This window comes from Paralichthys olivaceus, chromosome 4, assembly GCF_024713975.1.
Source record: "Paralichthys olivaceus isolate ysfri-2021 chromosome 4, ASM2471397v2, whole genome shotgun sequence".
In the NCBI taxonomy this organism is placed as follows: Eukaryota; Metazoa; Chordata; class Actinopteri; order Pleuronectiformes; family Paralichthyidae; genus Paralichthys; species Paralichthys olivaceus.
The window spans coordinates 21120019-21141142 of record NC_091096.1 but is presented as its reverse complement, the minus strand read 5'-3'; the positions used below and the strand labels follow the sequence as shown (position 1 = coordinate 21141142).

Below are 21124 nucleotides of genomic sequence, written 5' to 3'. Positions count from 1 at the left end.
AGAGCATTAACACAGGACAAGCAAACATACATTCCGGGGCACTGCACTAGTTCATGTAAATGCATTCTTCCTCTTTTCCCAGTTGGTTTGATTAGAATGGGTTATTTATAATTTATGTAGCTCATATCTGATGAAGTTGAAACTCTGGCCAAGCATGTGATTGTTGAAATGATGATTCTCGTGCTGAGGTTGACCACACGTGTATATATGCAGAGGGCTGTTACATAACTGTGCACATTAAAAAGGCTACAATGTGCAACATGGATTCTTAAGCACTTAAGCCTTAAGTTGCCCCTGGCAGTGGCCTCAGAGGTGAGGTGGAAACTGATAACCTCTATGCGTTACGGTTCAGATAGCAACAAAGTCACATGTGTGAACACATCTTCACTCACATTTTTCACAGTTCACTGACTGATACGGGGAGACGGCTGCTCTGGGAGAAATATTTGCTGCCTTGCACAGTCTGCACTGTTTATTTTATCCAAGCGAGCCCAAATACGGCTCCTGAATATTCATGGTTGTGCCTCTGAACGTCAGGACGCAGCGGCGGCTCTTCCTCCCTTGCAGAGCGCGCACAGGGGCCGGGGAGGAGGAGGAGGAGGAGGAGGAGAGACAGCATGCCAGAGCCCGGCCACATCTTTCCCAGCAACACCGAGCATCGGCATCGTCTGACAGCGTCTGAGGGCAAATCTGCTCTCGGCAACTCGTCCTGCTCCTCTGCGCCACTGACCAGGGCAGCGACCATGGACTGACGGAGCGCAAACGGAGAGAGACAGAGGGAGAGAAACGCCGCCTTGTTTTTGGAGCATGCACATATTTTCTGGACATACGCTCCTCTGGATCATATGTGCAAGAGCGCCATGCACGGATCGAGTGACCACAACGCCTCCGAGAAAAGGGATGCCACAGTAGAGCAGTGATAGCAGCAGGATGCTTCGGTTGTTGCAGTGTGTCTCCCGTAAGATGGACGAGGCATTCTGGGGCTGATAGGATCTGGCGACTTATCACGTTGCGGAGGGGGGGAGATGTTTGTGCAACTGCCATAGGCTGTTCGAAGAGGATGCATGCCTCCCGTGGCGTCGTGTCTCGCTCGTAACATGTAGCTGGAGGGACGGCGGAGAGTGCGCAGCTGTTTCTCGGCCAGTGAAGCCCCAGCAGACGCGTCAGCGGAGCGCATTGTGCCGCGAGCAACCTTCCCCACCTTGAACTTTCCTGCTCCGGAGTGTGATGCGGGAGCGCAGCCTCCTCCTGAGCTGTCCGCGGTGCTGAACGCGTCCCGCCACCTGCACCGGGTCTCCGCGAGTTGACCTTCCCTTCCACCGAAGCAGGGAAATCATCCTCCTGCACCATCACGCAGCGAGGTGCCAGAAAGCAGGCCACCCCGCACACGGACAGCTGCCGGGCTTGACTGAGTCAGCCGCGACCCGCCGATTCTCTTTCATGGCTGTGGCACGCAAAATCAAAACTTTGCTGACCGTCAACATCTTGGTGTTCGTGGGGATTATCCTGTTCTCGGTGTACTGCAGGATCCAGGACCGATCCGAGGAGCTCATCCAGCTGGGGCGCATCTCTGACCAGAGGCTGCGAGCCAGGAATGGCAAAGTTTCCAACTTGGTGGACAGGCAGTCTATTCTGCAGAGGCTGGAGAGGCTGGAGGATGTGGTCTACAACCAGTTAAACGGTAGGATACGACTTGAAACAAACTAGAACCTGCTGGTAATGAAGTGAATGATTTTGTAAACTCTTACAGAATACTTTGTGAAGGCATAAGAAATCCAAAAGGTGCCCTGATTCAGGCAGGTCAGTTTCCCATAGACCTGTACTATATGAATCGTTTTCTATGAGCCTGTATGTTTTTGAACTCAGCTTCACTTTGCACATGGAGCACTGTGCCTCTGTATCTCTAACCTGGCTTGTTAAGGATCTAATGAAGCAGGGTATTACAGTGCAATACTTGCTATGTGTGCCTCGACCCTTTGTATTGATAGACTTTACTGTGCTGTTACTTTAACAGCCTATCAGACTGTGACACCCTTAACCCATAATTGACTTGTTGTAAACTTCACATAAACTTTAAGCTTTAAGTATTGATGCCTGTGAGTTCTGCATAGGATCCCACAGAGCCTGTCTCTCTCTCCTCGTCCGTTCCTGTCATTTCTTTGAAGGCACTGCTCCTGAAACATATCAGATTTAACAAGCTGTCTGAGTTTTGAAGGAGAGCCTAATGTAATGGCTCCATAACGGAATGACAGACTTGTATTTCATTACATGGCCATTAGTCTGTGAGGCAGATTTTTTTTTGGTCTCCTCAGCAGAGCAGCAATCTTTAAAATCAAGTTACATCCAGAATGACTCTGTCTTCCTGCGCAGTCGTATTCTCCTGGGGGAAATCCACGCAAATCCTACTGTTAAAGATGCAATCCGGGGTTTGTTTGGCATTCACTCACACAGATGTAGGAAAACACTGAAGTGGATGCAGTGATGAAATGTTTATAATTCACTATTAGGCAAATAAAGACATTCATTCAATCAATGTTTAAAGATTTCAGTGATGTAAACAAACATTTTACGTCCCTTAGAATTGTGCATATCACATCAAGCATCATGCTACCATGCATGACAATTATATTTACTGTTTACACAATACAACCTTCATATCAGTGGTGAGTCACAAGGATTTAAGCCATTGTTTGAATGAAAGACATTTAGGGGTGCGTGCAACATAATATTATTCAATTATCAATAAATCTGTTCCAGTCAGAAAGATTGCCATCGCCTAAATTGGAAATAAAAGCCCAAGAGGATGTCAAAATGGTAAAGCTTCTTTGTTTGAAAAATTACAGAGACCATTAATGATGATGATTATTTTACATTTCGGTAAATCAACTAAATAATTATTTCTCAGTCTTGTCTGTGATGATAAAATGATTTTAAAACAGGTCTTAAGCAAGAACCACTGTGATCTACTACTACTTCATTTCTGTCTTTTATTATTAAAGGGCAAAAACATTGTTTTTCCATGTAATAATATAAAATCTAAAAAAAATTATTTGAGTAATAATCAGCTTATGCAACATAAGACACCAATAGCTGACAGAAGAGAAAATGGATAAACTCTCTCTTACTCCTGCTGAGGTCATTGTTTTGGTCAAAGAGGCATTTTTAAATTGGTTGTAGTTTGTGGACTGTGCAGCGCTGACAGGATGTTGAGGCTAAGTGGCATCATTTTCTCATACTGTTGTGACCGGCTGCTTTGGTGACAAGCTGCAAGACAATGTCAGCGGTGTTGTATGAGAACACCAGAGGAAAGCTTTACTACATTACAGCACAAACACATCATAATGGAGTCCAACTCGTCACCCACTGGCATTTCACTTCCCAATGGCCAACCCTTTCCCCCCCAGCAGTTAAAGCCATAACGTCTTCTTCTCCAGCCAAATAATAAGGACTCAGCTTTGCTGCTCCATTGTGCTCCGTGGTGAAATGTTGCCACTTTGCAAAGTGTTGCTGATTGATTTTTAATCTATCAGTAAAGTTGGTTTTTATTTACTAGCTCACCGTTCTCTCCGGGGAAATAGTGACTTTGTCATTTGGTGTAAATTGCAGGCTTCACTAGCTCAGGATGAAGCTGGAGTGTGAGGGATGGGGCAGTGCAGGAGGAGGTCATTTCTTCACAGTTCTTGATACACATTGTACCACAGTTTAACACCCACACCCTAAACAGCTTATGCAACTTAAACATTGAACTAAAACAGGAAATAAATTCCAGTTGAAGCTATAGTAACTGAATGTAATGTGAGAAAAAAGTGGATCGACAGTCCGTTTGACTCTATTCCCAGACGTCAGTGGTAAAGGACGTTTCACAGCTTCATGGACCAAAAATAGTGCGACTGCAGATTTTTATTTTATCGCCCGTGCTCTCGATATTATGTCCGAACTTCAGCAGCTATTTGAGGGTCACTCTGTCACTTTGAGTTATGCTTTGCATCTGGCATCCACCCAGCAGGCATTTCCTCTCAAAAAGCACAATTCATCCTTTCAGTCACTTTGCTTTATATAGAGACAATCCAATAGAGTCAGTCAACCCCTTACAGTGGTTCTGCTGTGGGACAGAAACACAGTGAGCGTTTGTGCAGAATTCATATAGGAATGAAAGTAAAAAGAAAGTTATTAACATGTACTTGTGAGAGATGGAATGTCTTTGAGTTCCATCACTTTGTCTCATGCAATGTTTCAGTGGCCGCACTTTAAATCATGCATTTGTGGAATTTTGTTGGCTAAAGTGTAACTCCTATTTGCAGTTATCCCCTGAGTGGAAGGCATGCATCTCTTTGAGGCTTCAGAGAGGCTGCAGATAATTATTTGATATGTAATAACTAAAGGTTAATTTAATGTGCTGGAAGCGCTATAAGTGGCTGATCTATAAGAGTGGTACAGCCCCCATTTCAAGTCTTTCACCTTTTCACAAAGCTATATGATAATTGTTCTATAGAGCAGCCAGGTGACCAAGAGACATTTGCCACATGAGGCCGAAAGTTCTGAAGAGCATTTTTTACCTACGGCTTCATTTCTATCATAAGCTGTTTTCCGAAATAACCTCCGGAGGATGTCTGTAAAATTGGGTTTGGTTTTCTCAGGAGTTTTCCTTTTACACATGAACAGGCAGCAGGAGGTTCTCCGTTCAGACAGGTTCACAACAACACATCCTCTCCAGAATTCAGGTGAGGGGTGGTGCAGCAGATAGAGGCAGGAAGTAACATTAATATTGCTGCAGAGATCTTATTTTGTGCCGGTGCCGGCTCTTATCACCAAAAACTCTCTTGACATCTTCAGGTGTCTTCTATGCGTATGTCACCGCTTTTTCATCTGTAGATATTTGTATTGGTTTTGTTTTTGTAATTTTTACATCTATCATATGTTTGAAACGTCGTCACCACCTGAATCCTGCAGGGGATCTCCTGCTCTTGTCTCGCATCGGCTTTTCTGAACTTCTACCGACTTTCTCGGGGAGGCCAGGCGAGAACATCTGCAGAAAGTCGGGAGGCTCTCACTCGATCCCTGAAGTTCAGTGCAAGTCTGCAAGCAGCTTAAGCAGCTCGGAAGGACAGTTTGCAATCGGTAAACCTAAGTTAGCAGACTGGAGGAAAAAGAGATATTTGTTCTGACACACAAAACTTTATAAGTCCATGTAGCTGGGACACTATTTGCAGATCTGTCACAGGTGGAGACCTGACACCATCTCCTGCCTTCCAGTCAACATGTGTACAAGACAACAGAAGCTTGTGGAGGAATATATCAGGATGAAGATGCTGCATTTTATGATGCAGATGCTACATTCAGTGTCAGAGAATTTATGTCCAGCATTCACAAACAATTACCACAGGCACAAGTCTCCTTCTGTGTAATTTCACTTTAAAACATAACAAGGGATCAATTTAACGGGATCCTTAATCATATCCTCATATCCTAGGTCACTGCCCCCTTTTTAAATCGTGCACAGACCACAAATTGTGTTCTATGGCCACTGGGGACAGCAATGGCAAGAGGAGGACTCGCTGCACCAATAACCATTACCATGTCCGGCAGTGATATGAAGTAATTGCCCATTCCCTTTGTTGTTTATTGCCGACCAATGGCGAGCCACGGGAGCTAAAGCAAGGTCCAATTAGATCTGAAGGACATAAAGAAGTGGGAGAATTCCTATTTTATGGTGGTGTGATGGATGGTTGCTGGACTCGCAATGAGAAAACAAGAGTGAAGCTTTATCAGTGGCTCATTCGACAAAGGAATAGGCAACATGAAGGTTATCAGTGCAGCCGCTTTGCCGGGGACACCATCGTCTCTGGGTAATCAGATGAGGGGGTTTTAAGCTTGTTAACAAGCTTATGAAGCAGCGTTTGGACTTTAAGTACTCCATTAGATAGCAAATACCGCCTCACCTGTGCCTCACCCGCTGGAGCTCCATGAGTGACCTGCCTAAATGAACAGTCTACACAAATAAGATCAGCTTCAATCATCCAGGGAGAGATAGAAATGCATTTTTTAACATTAGAGTTTGACTCATTGTGATTTTGTAGGTCAATGCTGATATGTTCATTTTGAAATCCAACAAAATGTTCAGTCAGTGAAGAGAAAACCCGATAAGAGAATTAGTTCACTGCTTGCTAAATCTCGACGCCCTTCATTACGTCTCTCAGGCTTTCTCTTTATGCACAGCGCAGAGGCAGACTTCCCACTTGAAATTCTCAGTCATTATTGAAACAGTGGGTCCTTGATTTCAGACAGGTAGACATGGGCAGGCTTATTATTTCAGGCTGACAACCCTCGATTTCTCTGGCAGATATGACAACTGTCGCCACCGGGCTTCCCCGGCACAATCAGGAATGCTGCTAAAATAATAGTCTTGAAAACAGAAATTGCTATTAGCGAGTGGATGTGCCGCTCTTCGGTTTGCACCCCTCTGACCGCCACTGGATGTGTCATTGTTTGAGATCTGCCGTTGTCCCACAGCTCACGGTCACACTGAGGCTCTTGTCATCAGCCATGCATGTCACTCCCGGCCGTTTCCCAGTGCGTAGGTGCTGATGGGATGGCAGCCTCACAGGCCCAGCTGCAGCACCAGATATGCTTCTTATCTGTAATGCCCAATTATGGCAAAGAATCCAACGCTGTTTATATGCTAAGCCTACTGGGGCAGAGACTGGATGAGAAATGTCACACTCCCTCTCTCTCTCTCCTCCACAGACACTTGATGCTTTGACTGTATCTTAATGATACACATCGCCGTGTGCCTCTATGCTGTTGCGCCATGTGTAATGACGCCGGCTGCAGGGACACCACATCGCAGGGGCCTGTTGAAATGAAATATATTCTGATAATGATATGCAGATGAGGCTGTGGTCCACAGAAGATTTTCAGAAAGGGATAAGAATCAATTCTGCTCAGCCTTTAAGAATGACGATAATGAATTCAGTGGCTCACCTGACAATCAGCAGTCAGCCACAGATGGAGCGAGCGCTCGTCTTATTGGCACTGCCGGCCTCGAGTCATGCAGTGATTACAATGCCATTATTAAATGATGACATTCGATGACAGAGGGCGTAGAGGTCAGCCTCTCAGGCTCAACAATTAATGGTGTAAATAAAACATTTTTCAGATGATATTATACAGTCATGTTTTTTCTCTCTGCTGAATTGACCAGATCGACATAACTCAGAAGACAAGATTTTCCTCATAAGTGGATCTTACCACAGTTATCAGAGTTATCAGATTCAGATATAAAAGTTATTCCAGATGATTGCATGTATGATTAGAGTGAAAGAGGAATTAGTAACAGTCAATGCTGCCTAAAAGTCCATACTACTGATATAAATGTAAACAAATATCAGGATATAAGTTTGTAATCTACGCCTCATGCTCCAACACTGAAGTCTGGCACAGTGACTGTATCAACGCTGGGGAATGATGCATAACTTTGCATGGCAGTAAAAGAACCAGCTGCAGCCACTTTTAAAGAGCATGTAAATGACCAAGGCATTGTCTTAGATGTTTGAACTGTTTCACTAATAGTAGCAGTATGATTTCATCTCACTAATTTAAATCCAACTTAATGCTACATCCATGTTTTTGTTTGAAAATGGATCAACTCAGTTACAGATTCAGTTTGTGTCCACACTACTCGTTTGAATTTGAAAACTCTGGCGCAGCGTTTTTGTCTGAACGGGCAGAAACGGATATGTTTGGAAATGATGACATAAACTCACAACCACTTGCTGATGGGCTCTTTTCGTTCATGCACATATGAACAGTTTAAAGTGCAGTAGAAAACAGGTGGACATAGATACGGTGGTAATGATTCCTAATATTTCATCACACAGATTGAATGTAGATATGTTTTTTTAATGAAATGATCAATTGGAGTATTTAGCACCCTTGATAATTACACATATTAGACCTTAGATGCTTTCTATTGAACAATAACAATATAGACTAACCACATGCTAATGTGAATTTAATGTGGCCCTCCAGTAATGCAGTATTTAGTCAAATTGATTGGCTGAGTCCAGTTTCAGGACAAAACAACAGCATGAAAAGTAGCTGTGACTTCTGAAGCTTTTCAAAGCTAACAGAGCTTCTGGAAAAGTCTTAGTGAGACACAACAGGATAGTTAATGTGTGAAAAACTAAAGAATAACACTTGATAACTGCTAATAGATGAATGTCCTGCCTCTGCTCTTTTTGAACTCTGCATCTACGATGCTGTTCTTGCATTTTCAAGCGAGCTTCTCCCTGTGACCTACATTTTTCAGGAGGACAACATCCCGTTGTTTACAGATAATTTAGGAGTCTTGTGCAACCAATTTCCAAATCAGAACGGTTATCCTCCTGACATGACTGCTGCCGCTCTGAGCGTTAATGCAGCTCTTCCTGCAGTTCTCCGTATTTAATAGATTTGTTTTGGTCTTTGAAGGTTCGAAGCCTCTCTAGAACAAGTTATTTTTCTCTTCTGAAAGAGATCTCTCAATCCCCCCGTACTCCTCTTGCCATCAATATTTAGAGCTGCGCTGCATCACTTTGGACACGCATAAATCCACTCCTGCTCTTAAATCATTCATTAAATAGAGGGGGGGTGGGTATAGGGGGTCATCTTTGAATTTGAGGCTCTATCCTATAAAGGCCAAATCGGACACATTGTGAAGGTTACTGTATAATGCAGAGCTGTTGCGACTTAAATGTGTCATGTCCAGGGGATTTGGACAAATGGATTGCGAGGACAGATGTATCCTTGGACACAATGAGATTTAAATTGTAGCCTGACGTGGCGAGGATCGGCATCCAGCTGAGGCTTTGCATGGGAATGCAGCCTGAGTGGATGAAGCAGATGTTGGGCTGTAATTGCTTTGCAGTGAGATCATGTTACGGTGGTGTTCAGAGAGCGAGCTCGCATCGGAAATAACACATGGAAGAACACTTCGCAGGGAACTCACGGAAGTTTTAAAGTTGTGTCGACGAATACAAAAGCAATGTGGGCTTTTAGTCATTGCCATCTTTCTTTTTTTTACTAGAACATAACAGCCCGTTTACTGGATGCTTTTATACAAAGTGCCTCTCAGGATCATGTGTACATACATTTTTAACTCACACAGTAATAGGAACAGAGCTCTTTATTCTTATAGAGTTAGTGAAATGCTCTCTCAGATGTACACGGTCCAATTATTCCTTTCAAGAAATGTATTAAAAGCTTCCTTTTTTGTTTGTGCACAGTTGGGTTTTGGATTCAAAAGCAGCTGCTGTCTAAAGAAGCATTTGCGGATTAATTCATGCGTATTCATTTTTTTTGTCTTTGTTTTGTTTAGAGTTTTTCTTTGCAAGAAGTGGGAAAACATAAAAGATCAGACAGAATAACTAAACCACACAAAAGATTGACCAGGTATTGTCAAAAACAGGACTCAACAAGAGTTACATTATAAAAGAAGTCCGCCAAAGTTCCCTTAGACTTTACATTTAAAGTGACAAACAACATTCATGTGCTGCAGAACTGTTTTAACTCCTCAGCATTAAATTAGCTTTTTCTAGAATCTTGTAATGTACATTGACAGACAGCTGATTCACGAACCACTTACAGCCTTCATTCTGTGAGTGTCCTCAGTTGCTCATCCCATAATGGAATTTCAATCAGGCAGAGGAAGAGGCAGCCCGTGGGAAGCAAAATAACACAGTGACCATAACACAAAGCTGACAGCCATTGTCCTGCTTCCAAGATTCATGCAGCGACAGAGAGGCCCTCAAGACTTGAGTCTCTGGCTCTGGAGAGTATTTGTGTGTGTGTGTGTGTGTGTGTGTGTGTGTGTGTGTGTGTGTGTGTGTGTGTGTGTGTGTGTGTGTGTGTGTGTGTGTGTGTGTGTGTGTGTGTGTGTGTGTGTTTGTTGCATGTGCTGCTATGCCAGATGGTGCATCCATGACGTGAACCCCACCCATACTTGTCAAAATGCCACCACGCGGGCTGGTGTGGGCCACGGCAAATCCCACTCGCAGGAAGAAGCCAGTTTGCCACCATTCAGCTCCAATTACAAATCTTCCGTGGCACCCGAAGATTTGAGGCCATCCAAATATGGTGATTACCGCACAGTTCCTGGAGGGGCTGAAGCTGAGCCCTTCATCGGTGTACACTGTTTACTTACTGTCTGTGTGTCCATCTGCTGATGCGGTGAACAGACGCAGCTTGATTCTTCTGTGCGGGCTGCGCTGGATGCTTGGCTCAAACTGCATATCTGACTTTATCCGGCAGATTCGTGGAAGTTTAAATAGTCAAACAATAATCGAGGCTGACAGAATCAGAGAGGGTCATTTCACATTTATTATATAATTGCTTAAGGAAGGGTGTTTAATTTTTAATTATATTCTGTTCATTCATTTTATTGCAAAAAAAGCATCAGTAGTCTGGTTTGTTTAATGACAAAGACTTGGCTTCTGTACGGATTATTGTCTTCTTTTCAAGGCTTCTTATAGTAGCTAAAGTGAGCCGACTAATGTCTCAATAGTTTGCAGGAATTGAACATTATTTGTCCCTTTCTTTAGCCAGCAGTGGCCTTTTCTTCTACCCTGCATCACCACAGCAAAACCGCTATAAGATTAAATGTACACTTCCATATAGATTTAACCTGTAATGTTTTATAATATGACGCATTTTCAGTAGAATCTCACAGTTCTACTTATTAGAAAGGCTCCCATCAGCCACAGAGCTGCAGTCATTCTTTTATTCATTAACAGCAGTTTAAAAAAACAACTAAATATTTATGTTGTAGCTCTTGGTTCCAAAATAAACTGAGCTCAGTAAACAAGCTGCACCATTTGCTTTTAATGTGTGATTAATGATGTGTACTTTATATTTCTTGTTATTTGTTTTTATTTGCTCTTTTCAGTTTTGAACCGATGTTAAGTGTCTTTTGGCATCGTTAAAACCACTATATAAATACAATGTCCAATTGGGCAATTGCTCATTGTGTTATTACTCAAGTTATTGTTTCATGAAGGTATACATTTTTAAACCAGGGATGTTATGAGAAATTATTTCAATGTTTTTGTTTTTAAAGTCAAACATAAAGTCTGTTTCCTTTTTGACACTGTCATCCGTCTGAAGCTTGTCTCTGTCACAGACCCAGAGTGACGGTCTTTGAGTCACTTTGATGAGAGCAGTGTTGCACTTTCAGTCTGACACATTAAATCCTGCGTTGAATTTATGTTTTGACACAAAAAAGCCAAACACGACGCAGGACCAGCTCCCACTCACCAGCAAAAACCCACATATGTATTGTCACTGCTCATTCTTGGTGGATTGAAACGACCATCATGGAACACACACTGTCTGAATATCCTCTTCATGGTCGCTGTGGTGCCACTCACTGCTTGTATGATGCGTCTGTAATTAGACATGCAGAGCCCTTAGGAGCTCCGTGTGACACCTGGTGGGTCCGTGTTGGACTAAATGTGTCTGTAAACATCAGTGATCGTAAAACAACTGAACCAAATTAACGTAAATCATATCACAGTGACGCTTTTTCAGAACTAGTTCAGGTGAAAACATGTGTCTGTCTCCATATAAAGCTGCCAAGTAAAAAAAAAACCTCGAAATGTTGCAGTAGGTCAATGCTGAAGTTTTTATTTAAATTCTGTTAATTGTGTGTTGATCAATTATTCAATTATTGTTCCCCGTCTTTAAAACGTCTGCGTTATTAACCCAGTTAATGATAAGTACGTTGAAAATGTTCAATGGAAATTTATGTTGGTCAGGTGTATAGTACTTATTTATGATGGACCAGATTTCAACTGTTCTAAACATCACCTTGATTATATGATACAAGATAATTCTATATTTAAACAAGTAAAATATAACTGTACATGTTACTATAACTCATTTAGAATTTTACGACTGTGTTTATAGCGGTTTCACATAACATTTCTCTAATGTGCAGTTCTGCGAAAGTGTAGCTGCTATTACATTAGTGCCTGCTGGAGCACAGTGTAGTGTGAGCTCTTTTCACATTGTTAACTGCATTTTGACAGCACCGTATGAAAATATAGTGTCAGCCTGTAAGAAAATCACAGGCTCAGGAAGTGGAATTCACTCATCAGCAGTCCTTCCATGACAGTATCACACTGTCGAGGCTGAACACTGCATTTGAACATTAATATTTTTAAACTGGTGAAACAAAATACTATTTAAAATGGTTCATCAGAGGAGACCATCAAGAAAGCTCATGCTCTTAACTGAAGATATTGAAGGTGACGCATTGGGGGAAAAAGACTTGTAACAATATAACATACACCTCCGGCACCTCGAGGTGTTATACCACCCGTAGCACCCCTACTGTGCTCCCCCCCGCTGTGGTTGCAATGAAATTAATCTACTTTTTAACCTGCTGAGATCCGCTTGCTAGCTAACATCAAGCTGGATCATTATAGACTCCGACTGACACTGAGCATGGAAGTGTTTTTAATTGTCAATCCAAGTGAAACCGAGTCTCGCAACAAATCAAGAGGATTTTTTTGATGGTGAAAGACATCATTTGGTTGTTACTTCCAATAAACTGTGTAAAATGATTATGAATCCATAATAGGTAATAATTAACACCTCCATTCACAGTATTATGCATCATTAAAGGGATAGTTGGCCCAAAATTGAAAATTCACTCATTATCTACTCACCACTATGTCGATGGAGGGGTGGGTGAAGTGTTTGACTCCACAGAACACCTCAGGAGTCTCAGCAGTAAAGAGTGTTGCAGCCAAATCCAATACAATTCAAGTAAATGGTGAGCACTTCGTCCCACCTAAAAAACAACAGGAAAAAAACATAACACGCCTCCATACTGCTCCTGTGGTTTCATCCGAGTGTTCGTAAGCCCCAACATTCAAGTCCGTCTTGAAACAGCGTCATTTACACCATGTTTTAGCCTGAATGGCCTCTGATATTCTCACCCCGGAGCCCTTTCGCTTGCCCACACAGCAAAATCTCTCACCTCTATGCTCTCATCCAAAACTTCTATTGAATTTTCATTTTTGGGTGAACTATCCCTTTATAACGACAATCCAAGACATATTTTGTCGTCCTCTTAAATATTTCAAGCCAATATAGCCTCCTGCAATCTAACTCAGATTTTTTCCCTCGTCAAAACCTGCATAGGATTTTTTTTTTTTTAAATGTGAACATGTTCACTATTTGTAGAACTTCTGATGAAATTTGCTCTTAACTCCGAACAATACAATTAGTTGCACTCACATCTTTTATATGTCCACTCATGTCCTTTGGGATGAATATTATAGCAATGTAATAACTGTATCTCAATTCATGTGTGCATAGTCAGATTTATAAATGCGTAAAAGAAACTGAAAATGCATGCTGATATTTGTCCATGTGTACAGGAATCTACAAATGTGTTTTCAGAGCTGGGAATACAGAGAAGTCCTCAGTCACGACTCAGACAGGCCTTTTGTGTTTCGTGTGGCTGATTTTTCCTTTTAAGATATTTTTTTCTTAAACTTGAGAAGATAAAATATTCACTGAGAGTCTCAGGGAGGAAATGTTTTCATACATGGCCGCCTTTCATAAGCAGTTGTTTTATTCCGTTTGCCCTGTGATTAATATCAGTATGTATCTGTTTGTTTTCCACTTTTGGTTTTGCCTACCTGCTGAGTCTGTTTGTATGTTTTGTGTATTATCACACGCCAGCCCCAGTTAGGCATAGTGGGGGGGGGGCTTTGAGGGGCTTATAACATGTGCAGGTTAAGAATCTTACTCTTTTATTCCTATTTTTGTTCTTGTTGTTTGTTTTTATTAATTCGTTGTAGTCTTATTGCATATTTGAACTCAAAATTGTAACTATAGACGATTTTGGTTATTCATGTTACTTTCGTTGTCACATTTTTTGTCATGACTACACTTTTGAAATCTGCAAAGCCATTTTTAAAATATAATTGTTACGACATAAATAAATATGAAAAGCAAAATGCATTGAAACTCCAGGTCTAATCACAATCCTAATCCCACTCACAGTGGATTTTGAGACTGTCTTTCACGTCTGATCACCGACTGACTGTTTCAGGCCTGCTCTCCTGGACGTGCACTATAAATTCTCTCTGGTCTCCATTGTTGGCCCGTGTGCCACTGAGCCTCCCAGCTTCTGCTCTGCCCTGCTTATCTGTGTGACGTCTGTGTCCATGTGGGTGTTTTGCAGCGTTTCCATTGACAGACAGTGTAATGATGCCCCGTGGATGAGCCCCTCCGGCTCTCTAAGCTGCCATACACCAGTCTCCTCACACCACTTCAGAATGTCAATCAGCCTCCCCTCTGCACGACCTCTCTCCTCACCTGTCTGCCTGTTCTCTGTGTCAGCGTGTCTGCCTCTACTCACGGCAGCGTACATCTGCGTGACTTTCTCTCTCTCTCTTGTGTTATTTTCTCTGCAGGTTTGGCAAAGCCCATGGGGCTGGTGGAGGGACCCGGGGGCCTCGGCCAGGGGGGAGCAGCCGCCACTCTGGGAGAAGAAAGCCATGATGCCGAGGGGAAGTATGAGGAGTACGGCTACAACGCTCAGCTCAGTGACCGCATCTCCCTGGACAGAAGCATCCCAGACTACAGGCCTAAAAAGTATGTCCACCTCCTGTTTCTCCTTCCATCTTCTCATGCACTTCTAGCTACAGCTCTGCACCTGTTTTTCCCTCTGGGAGAGTTGTATAATGTTAATAATAATAATGTTAGAGAGACTTGCTACTGCAAGGTTTAATCCCTGCAGCAGTTGATGCGCTTCATTTACATGATGGCACACATCGTGCGGGAGGACATTTTGCCAGGAAATTGGCATTTTCATCATTTTCTTTACCCTCATCATTGTCTTCCCTTGGTTTTTACTGGTGTTTTGGTGACTCTCCAGAACATTTTCTGTGCACAAACCAGAAGCATAGTTGTGGTGCAAGGTGTGTCACAAATGATAAGATGTGCTGTTGTTGTGCTGAGGATTAGTGGAATTCACTAAACCATTCTTCACACTCAATTCAGGTCAAAAATGCAGGCAGAGTTGTGCATTTAAATGTTTTTGACAAACTATGAAGTCACCAAGCTGTCTTAGGTTTAATGCTGTTTAACAACATAGATTTCGGTGTCTGAGCCCTGTTATGGAGGTTTTCCTGAAACTGGTAGAAACTCAAGCAGCAGCTGATGTCCTATGCAGAAGATTTCATTGTAGACTTGATGCATCAAGGACACCAGAAGGTGGAAGAATATACAAACGCTAATCGAGTAACATGAGCAATTGTCGCCCCCTAGTCTGTCGAAATCTCCCACAGCATTCCCATATATCTCACAATACTTGTGTCAACAGCACATCAGTGAAAGAATAGAATTGCTGTCACTCTTTATGTTACATGTAGTATTCGCATCCTTTCAGATCGTTAAGACTGAAGCATTCCTCAATCACATTGTGTCCTTACGTCTTGCCACTAATGTAATACGCATAAGAGTTTGTGTCTCATTGTCTAGGGCATCTGAATAAGATATGAAAGTCCCTGAGCGTATACACTACAATGTACTGCTAGTTGGCCCTTTATCTATAACCTGACCTTGGGTACTGCGAAGAGAGAGAAGGGAGTAAGTGGGAATAAGACAGGAACTATTCTCCTCATGGTGTACATACAGTATCTAATGTGTGTGAAATTCCTCAACAAGCCATGTACTGAAATATTTGCTCTGCTTAGAAGCAACTTTAACATCATCAGACGTAACTTTTTCACTGAACTCTGGTAGTAACACACTCTCTATACGGCTCTGGCAGTCACGTAAGGTTAGCCTACACTTAGCTACTGTGGCTGCATTTCATATAAAATTATTCCGACACCAAATATTTGAAACGAGTTGTAAAAGGAGAGGAACATGTCCAACTTAATGAAGAACTGGTGACGCTCAGAAACATTTGAAAGCAGAGGGATGGTCTGTTTACTGGTTGAGTGTCCTCATGTCAACACATCAGCCGACAGTGTGGGCGTCTCTGGACCCAGAGGCGAGGAGACACGTAATGGTTTGTTTGGAGTGGAAGACGTTTGTTTTGTTAAGCACTGCTAATTTGAGTTAAATGATTGTAGGTTTAATTTATTATGTGAGTTTTCCACTTATAAATATTTATTTAAGTAAATATACTTTAAACTGTAAACCTGTTACATTTTAACTTCCAATTTGCCTTTGCAATAAAAAAGCTGCTCATATCGTCAACCGTTGCTCCTTTAAGGAAAAAGATTCTGCCACTGATATTGAAAACAATCCAAATGAAACCCAACCCTAGCAGCAGTGTTGTAAATGGTTGTGATATAAAGAGAGTTGGTTTGCTGAGTCTTCTACAGATCCTTAAGTCTAGTTTGTTGCTGGATCTTTTATGTACAATGCTTTCTTCATTCATTTTAATTGAAGGTGCTGCATATTTTATATATGGCTTCATTTTTATTCAAGACTTCTTACGCTAAACATTGAAGCCAGTACCCAGATGAGGGAACGCACAGTATAGACTGTCGCATGGATCAAACACTGCCTGACGCTGGATTCCATATGGAACACCAAAATGCAAATGTCACCCTTGTAAATTTAATGGCTGCACATTCCTGTATACCTGGAGCTTTATGACATTCATTTTGCAGCGGCCGCCCACAGTTTCCCAGTGGCACATTGCATGTAGTGAAGGCACTCAAACCCTGATTATATGAATGGCACAGCAGTGCACGGTGAATACCTTTTGTGTTGTGCTAAATAACACATTTTAAATTAGTACATTTTGGCATTAATTTTGCAATGGTTGGCCTCATTATGTAAACATCAACATTTTCACTGCCTGTGGTGGAAACTGTTTATGACCCCACTTGTGTTCAGCGGAGCAGCTTTTGTAACCCAGCATCCCTGATGAAATGTGCATATGTGCATATTTCATCAGATATTGCTCCACCTCTGCGCCTCCTCATTAGGGAGACTCTCAGGGGGCCGCGAAGAGCTGCGGGTAGTGGATCACATGACCAATGAGGAACGTAATGCTGAACTAAATAAGAAATGTTATAAATATTACAATAGATATACTTTAGGAATTAATCCTTTGATTTGATGTTTGTTATCTTTTCACTACTATCACATTGAGCTGCCCTCTTTGTTATCTGATACTTATCCAGTCAATTCTGGAACTGTTGGCGTATCTAATATTAAAGGCATCCTTACTGTGGATTTAGAAAATGATAAATAACGTGTTTCGGTGTGTAACCCTCATTTCTTGGTGGGTAGTTTTTTGTAGTTACTTTGGTTTGTGGCTACTAAGCAGTTTATAGTTGCTTTTCAAGGAATCAGGCATTGGTCATGGCAGATAATCAACGGTTGTATATGTTACTTTCGATAACATGGCAGGTTAAAGACAAAGAGTGAAAGAATACTTTTTTCAGGTATTTTTTTGGTGTAAGCATATAAAGGGGGGGAGAGAAGACCTCCAGCAAAGGGTCGGGTCACAACCCAACCAGCACCCGCTGCAGGATGACTCAAGCATCAATCATGCTGGCTCATTGTTGATGACACTGAGAATCATCCATCTTGTCCTTCTCTGTCTCCGAACGATAAAACACTATAAAAAAGGAAAGAAGTCTCCACCACATCATTTGTTGCAGCTCTACAACGCCCCCTCTGGTCAACTTTGAGGCTGTTAGTGGGGATGCTGGAGTTAAGATCTTGGGAGGAAGAGGATGAAACCAGGATCCTATTGACCCAGAGCGGTATCTGGTTGAAAAAGAAAAAGCACACTGCCTAACTCTTCTTTATTGTCCAAATCGACCATATCACTCTTTTTGTGTGTAAAATTTGCCCTCTGTGTAAAAGTATTGTTATGATTGTTCCCTCAAGTCTCATCCTCACAAATCTGCCCTTGTACTTCCTGCTTGATACTTTTCATCTCCTTCGTCAGTCTTACAGCCTAACTCCACTTAATCCTTTCTCCTCCCCTCTGTCAACGACCAAGAGAGGTTTCTGAAGGCTTTAGCAGGGATAACAATTCATTTCATGCAATCTGCTTTGTTCCGATGCTCTTTTTCACGCCCCAAAAAATTAGACAAGAGATGGAAGGAGGAGGGCATCTTGAAAGGAGCTTGGTAATTGATAAAGTCAGTGGAGAGAGCGCCTCTGGAATGGAAGGGTTTCAGGAAATTCATTTTTTTAATCGAAAAAGTGGAACGGCAGACAAGGGAAGTGCGATTGTTTCTGGTTCTTAATCGTGGTGACAATATGCTATGTTTCTTAAAGTGACGCAGGTTGTGACTAGATTCTACATGTGCCAAACAGAGGGGTCCCTCTTCCTCCCTGTTGATCTGTATCTGTGTGTAGGCATTAATCTATTCTGGGTCAATTCCTGAAAAACAGAATGTTTTTTCTGTGGCCATGTAAACAAGCCCAAACATCAAGAACAAACATTACATGTTGTGTCAAACAAGGTAAAGCTTGAATCCATGACAGATATCCAATAGGTACACAGTGTGATAAAGACTTGATGCATTTGTTGTGTTGCTCAATGGAAATCAATACAATGCAAGGTGCAAACAAGTTTTTTTTGCTTTCTTTCTGTTTACAGCAGAGACGCAGCATTTTTAAGAACAGGAGTCAAAACGCTGCTTTTAGCGAAGAGAATTGTCCACAGATAGAAAATGAATGTTTTTACAACCAGCACAACAGAAAGTCGTTTTGTGGCACTGGTGGGGGCTTACAGGTGCTTTCAAAACGCCTTTCGACTTGTAGGAACTCTGCTGCATTTGCCCAGTGTGCTTGTGTGAAAGCTGTTAGTAAGACTCTAGCACTGGACCAAGTATATCCCATTTTAAAGTATGTTTCCCAATAGACAATTTATGTGGATTTAGCCTGAATTTAAAAACAAAATATATTTATATATACTAAATCTGATCATCAACTGTCAAAGAAGGAATCACAGAAGCAGTCTAAATAAGCAACGTACATATGTATCATAACAACGTATCTATGAAAGAAAATTCAATGCCTGAGGCAACATATACTGTAGGTGTCAGCGTGTGAGTGCAGGGATATAACCTGATCAATAACAAAATGAAAAGGTGTTAAAACAAAGGAGAGTTTCAATACTTTGTGTTAGTTCCTCATTAAAGTCAACCAAAGAATATTGACAACAAATGCATCATAATAAGCCTCAGTAATGAGTAAGTTTAAGCTTCCTTGTTTATCCTGTTTCTTCATTGTTATTCATAAACAGAGGTTTGAGATACACTCTCTCACAGTGAGTAAGTAAACATAAATCTACACATACTGAATGTAGCAGTGAAGTCAGGCATCAGTTACCAGCTCATCCACATGACTACACGATAACAGCTGTTGGATAGTTTGTAAAACTCCAGTGTGAACACAAAGCAGATCAGAATGTTTCCAAACTTTCTACACAGGATCTCAGTGGATTAGTTTAAATATGAAACCAAAATTAACTCTAATAATATTAGATTTGATCCCTTCATAGTTTAATAATGACCAAATGACCAAAAATTTTTTCTTCATATTAACTTGTTTTGCTCTGCTGCAGCATTACGTAGCTGTGTGCAGCTCTGTTTGCAGGAAACTCACTCAGGCTATCATCCATAATGTTGTTACCGTCCATGCAGACAGTCAATCTCATAGTTTCAGCTGTACTTGTACAATGCAGTTATCTCTCACAAGAGCATTTGTCTTTTACTCTGTGTACCTGTCATTCAGAATCTGTTCTGCATAAGAGACTTGTGTGTGTGTGTGTATGTGCACCCCCTGCTATCGCGTTATTTTGTGACCCATACTGCATTCTTCCACCAAGTTTCATGGTGATCTGTCCAGTCGTTATTGGGTAATCCAGCTAAACAAAAACATAGCCTCCTTGGTGAAGGTTATATTATTTACCAGATCCTCAAGAACACCCTGATCTTTACTGGCATATTTTGTCAGAAATGTATACATTTCAGTAGTAAATGGAAAGTTCTCTCATGACATCATCTTCTTGGTCTTCCTGCAGGCCTCTGTTCCGCTCTCAGGTTGTTAGTCTTCTGTCTCCAGAATGATATTTGCTCACAAACCAAGTGGAACAGGCAGCCTTTCAAGGCACTTTCCAGGGTGTTGACTATGCTAATGTTGAAATCTCTTGAACGTGCTCCTCCTCATGAACAGGCTGAAACAAGCCAATTACATACGTCACATACGGCAAAGAGAGTTTTGTGAATCTGACTTGGACACTCATACAAGCAAACCTCACAGAAAAAAGTGATAGAGGTGAAAGGATATGAAAATATTCTTGCATGAGGCCTAGTGGCCAAGTGTCTATCTGCTGTGATCAGCCTCACCCAGTACAAAAGACACTTACAGTAATGATTTCTAATTCTGATCCTGTAATTGTGTCCTGTGGGTAAGAGGTGTCTGCAGAACTGCTGGAATGAGGTTAAATGTAAGAAGCAGACACCTCCTGTCCAGTGGCCTGTTAACTGAGCAGGAGTCACTGAGCAGAGAGGACGCTGATGACTACAGGGCAGCAATCTCTGCATAGTCTCGACTTTCTGCTGCAAAACCAATTCATAATAATCACAGCTGCGATTGTCTTGCACACGAAAACCCGTAATCGCCATTCACCGCAGGCAGGTCTCTTTTTCCCGCCCTTCACCTCTGCAAGTGACATTCTGAGCTAAGATTCCGACGGACATAAGTAGGCTCTAAAATACATTATGGTGACTCTGAGGCTGCCATCGTGTCCTTGGGCGCCTAAGGTATGATAACAGTTCATTGGGCTGTGGAGAGAAAAAACAATAAAGGCAGACAAGGTGGTAAGATTGTGAATGCCCGCAAAACAAACAGAAAAAGATTTTAAAATGCAATGCATGTCATAAATAGAAAAAATGCAATTCAAGGCATCAAACCTGCTTCTTCACCCTCCACTTCTCCTCCTGTGAGAGGATTCTTATTCAATTACTGCAAATCTCACCTCCATCACTATTGTCACTTTGCAGGAGATTTGATTTATATTTTGTCAAAATAGTTGTTAAACCCAAAACTATATTGAACGCTGCGCTTCCCGGAGGACCCTTGG

General features: G+C 41.9%; 1 protein-coding gene across 1 annotated transcript in view; it reads left to right on the top strand.

Moving 5' to 3' along the window:
* Positions 1-364: 364 nt before the first annotated feature.
* galnt9 (polypeptide N-acetylgalactosaminyltransferase 9) overlaps positions 365-21124 on the top strand; it is a 93002-nt gene continuing 72242 nt past the window's right edge. The window contains exons 1-2 of the mRNA XM_069524181.1: positions 365-1681; positions 14466-14646. Of these exons, the coding sequence (XP_069380282.1) occupies positions 1441-1681; positions 14466-14646 (422 nt within the window). The 5' untranslated portion in view covers positions 365-1440. The remainder of the gene's footprint in view (positions 1682-14465; positions 14647-21124) is intronic.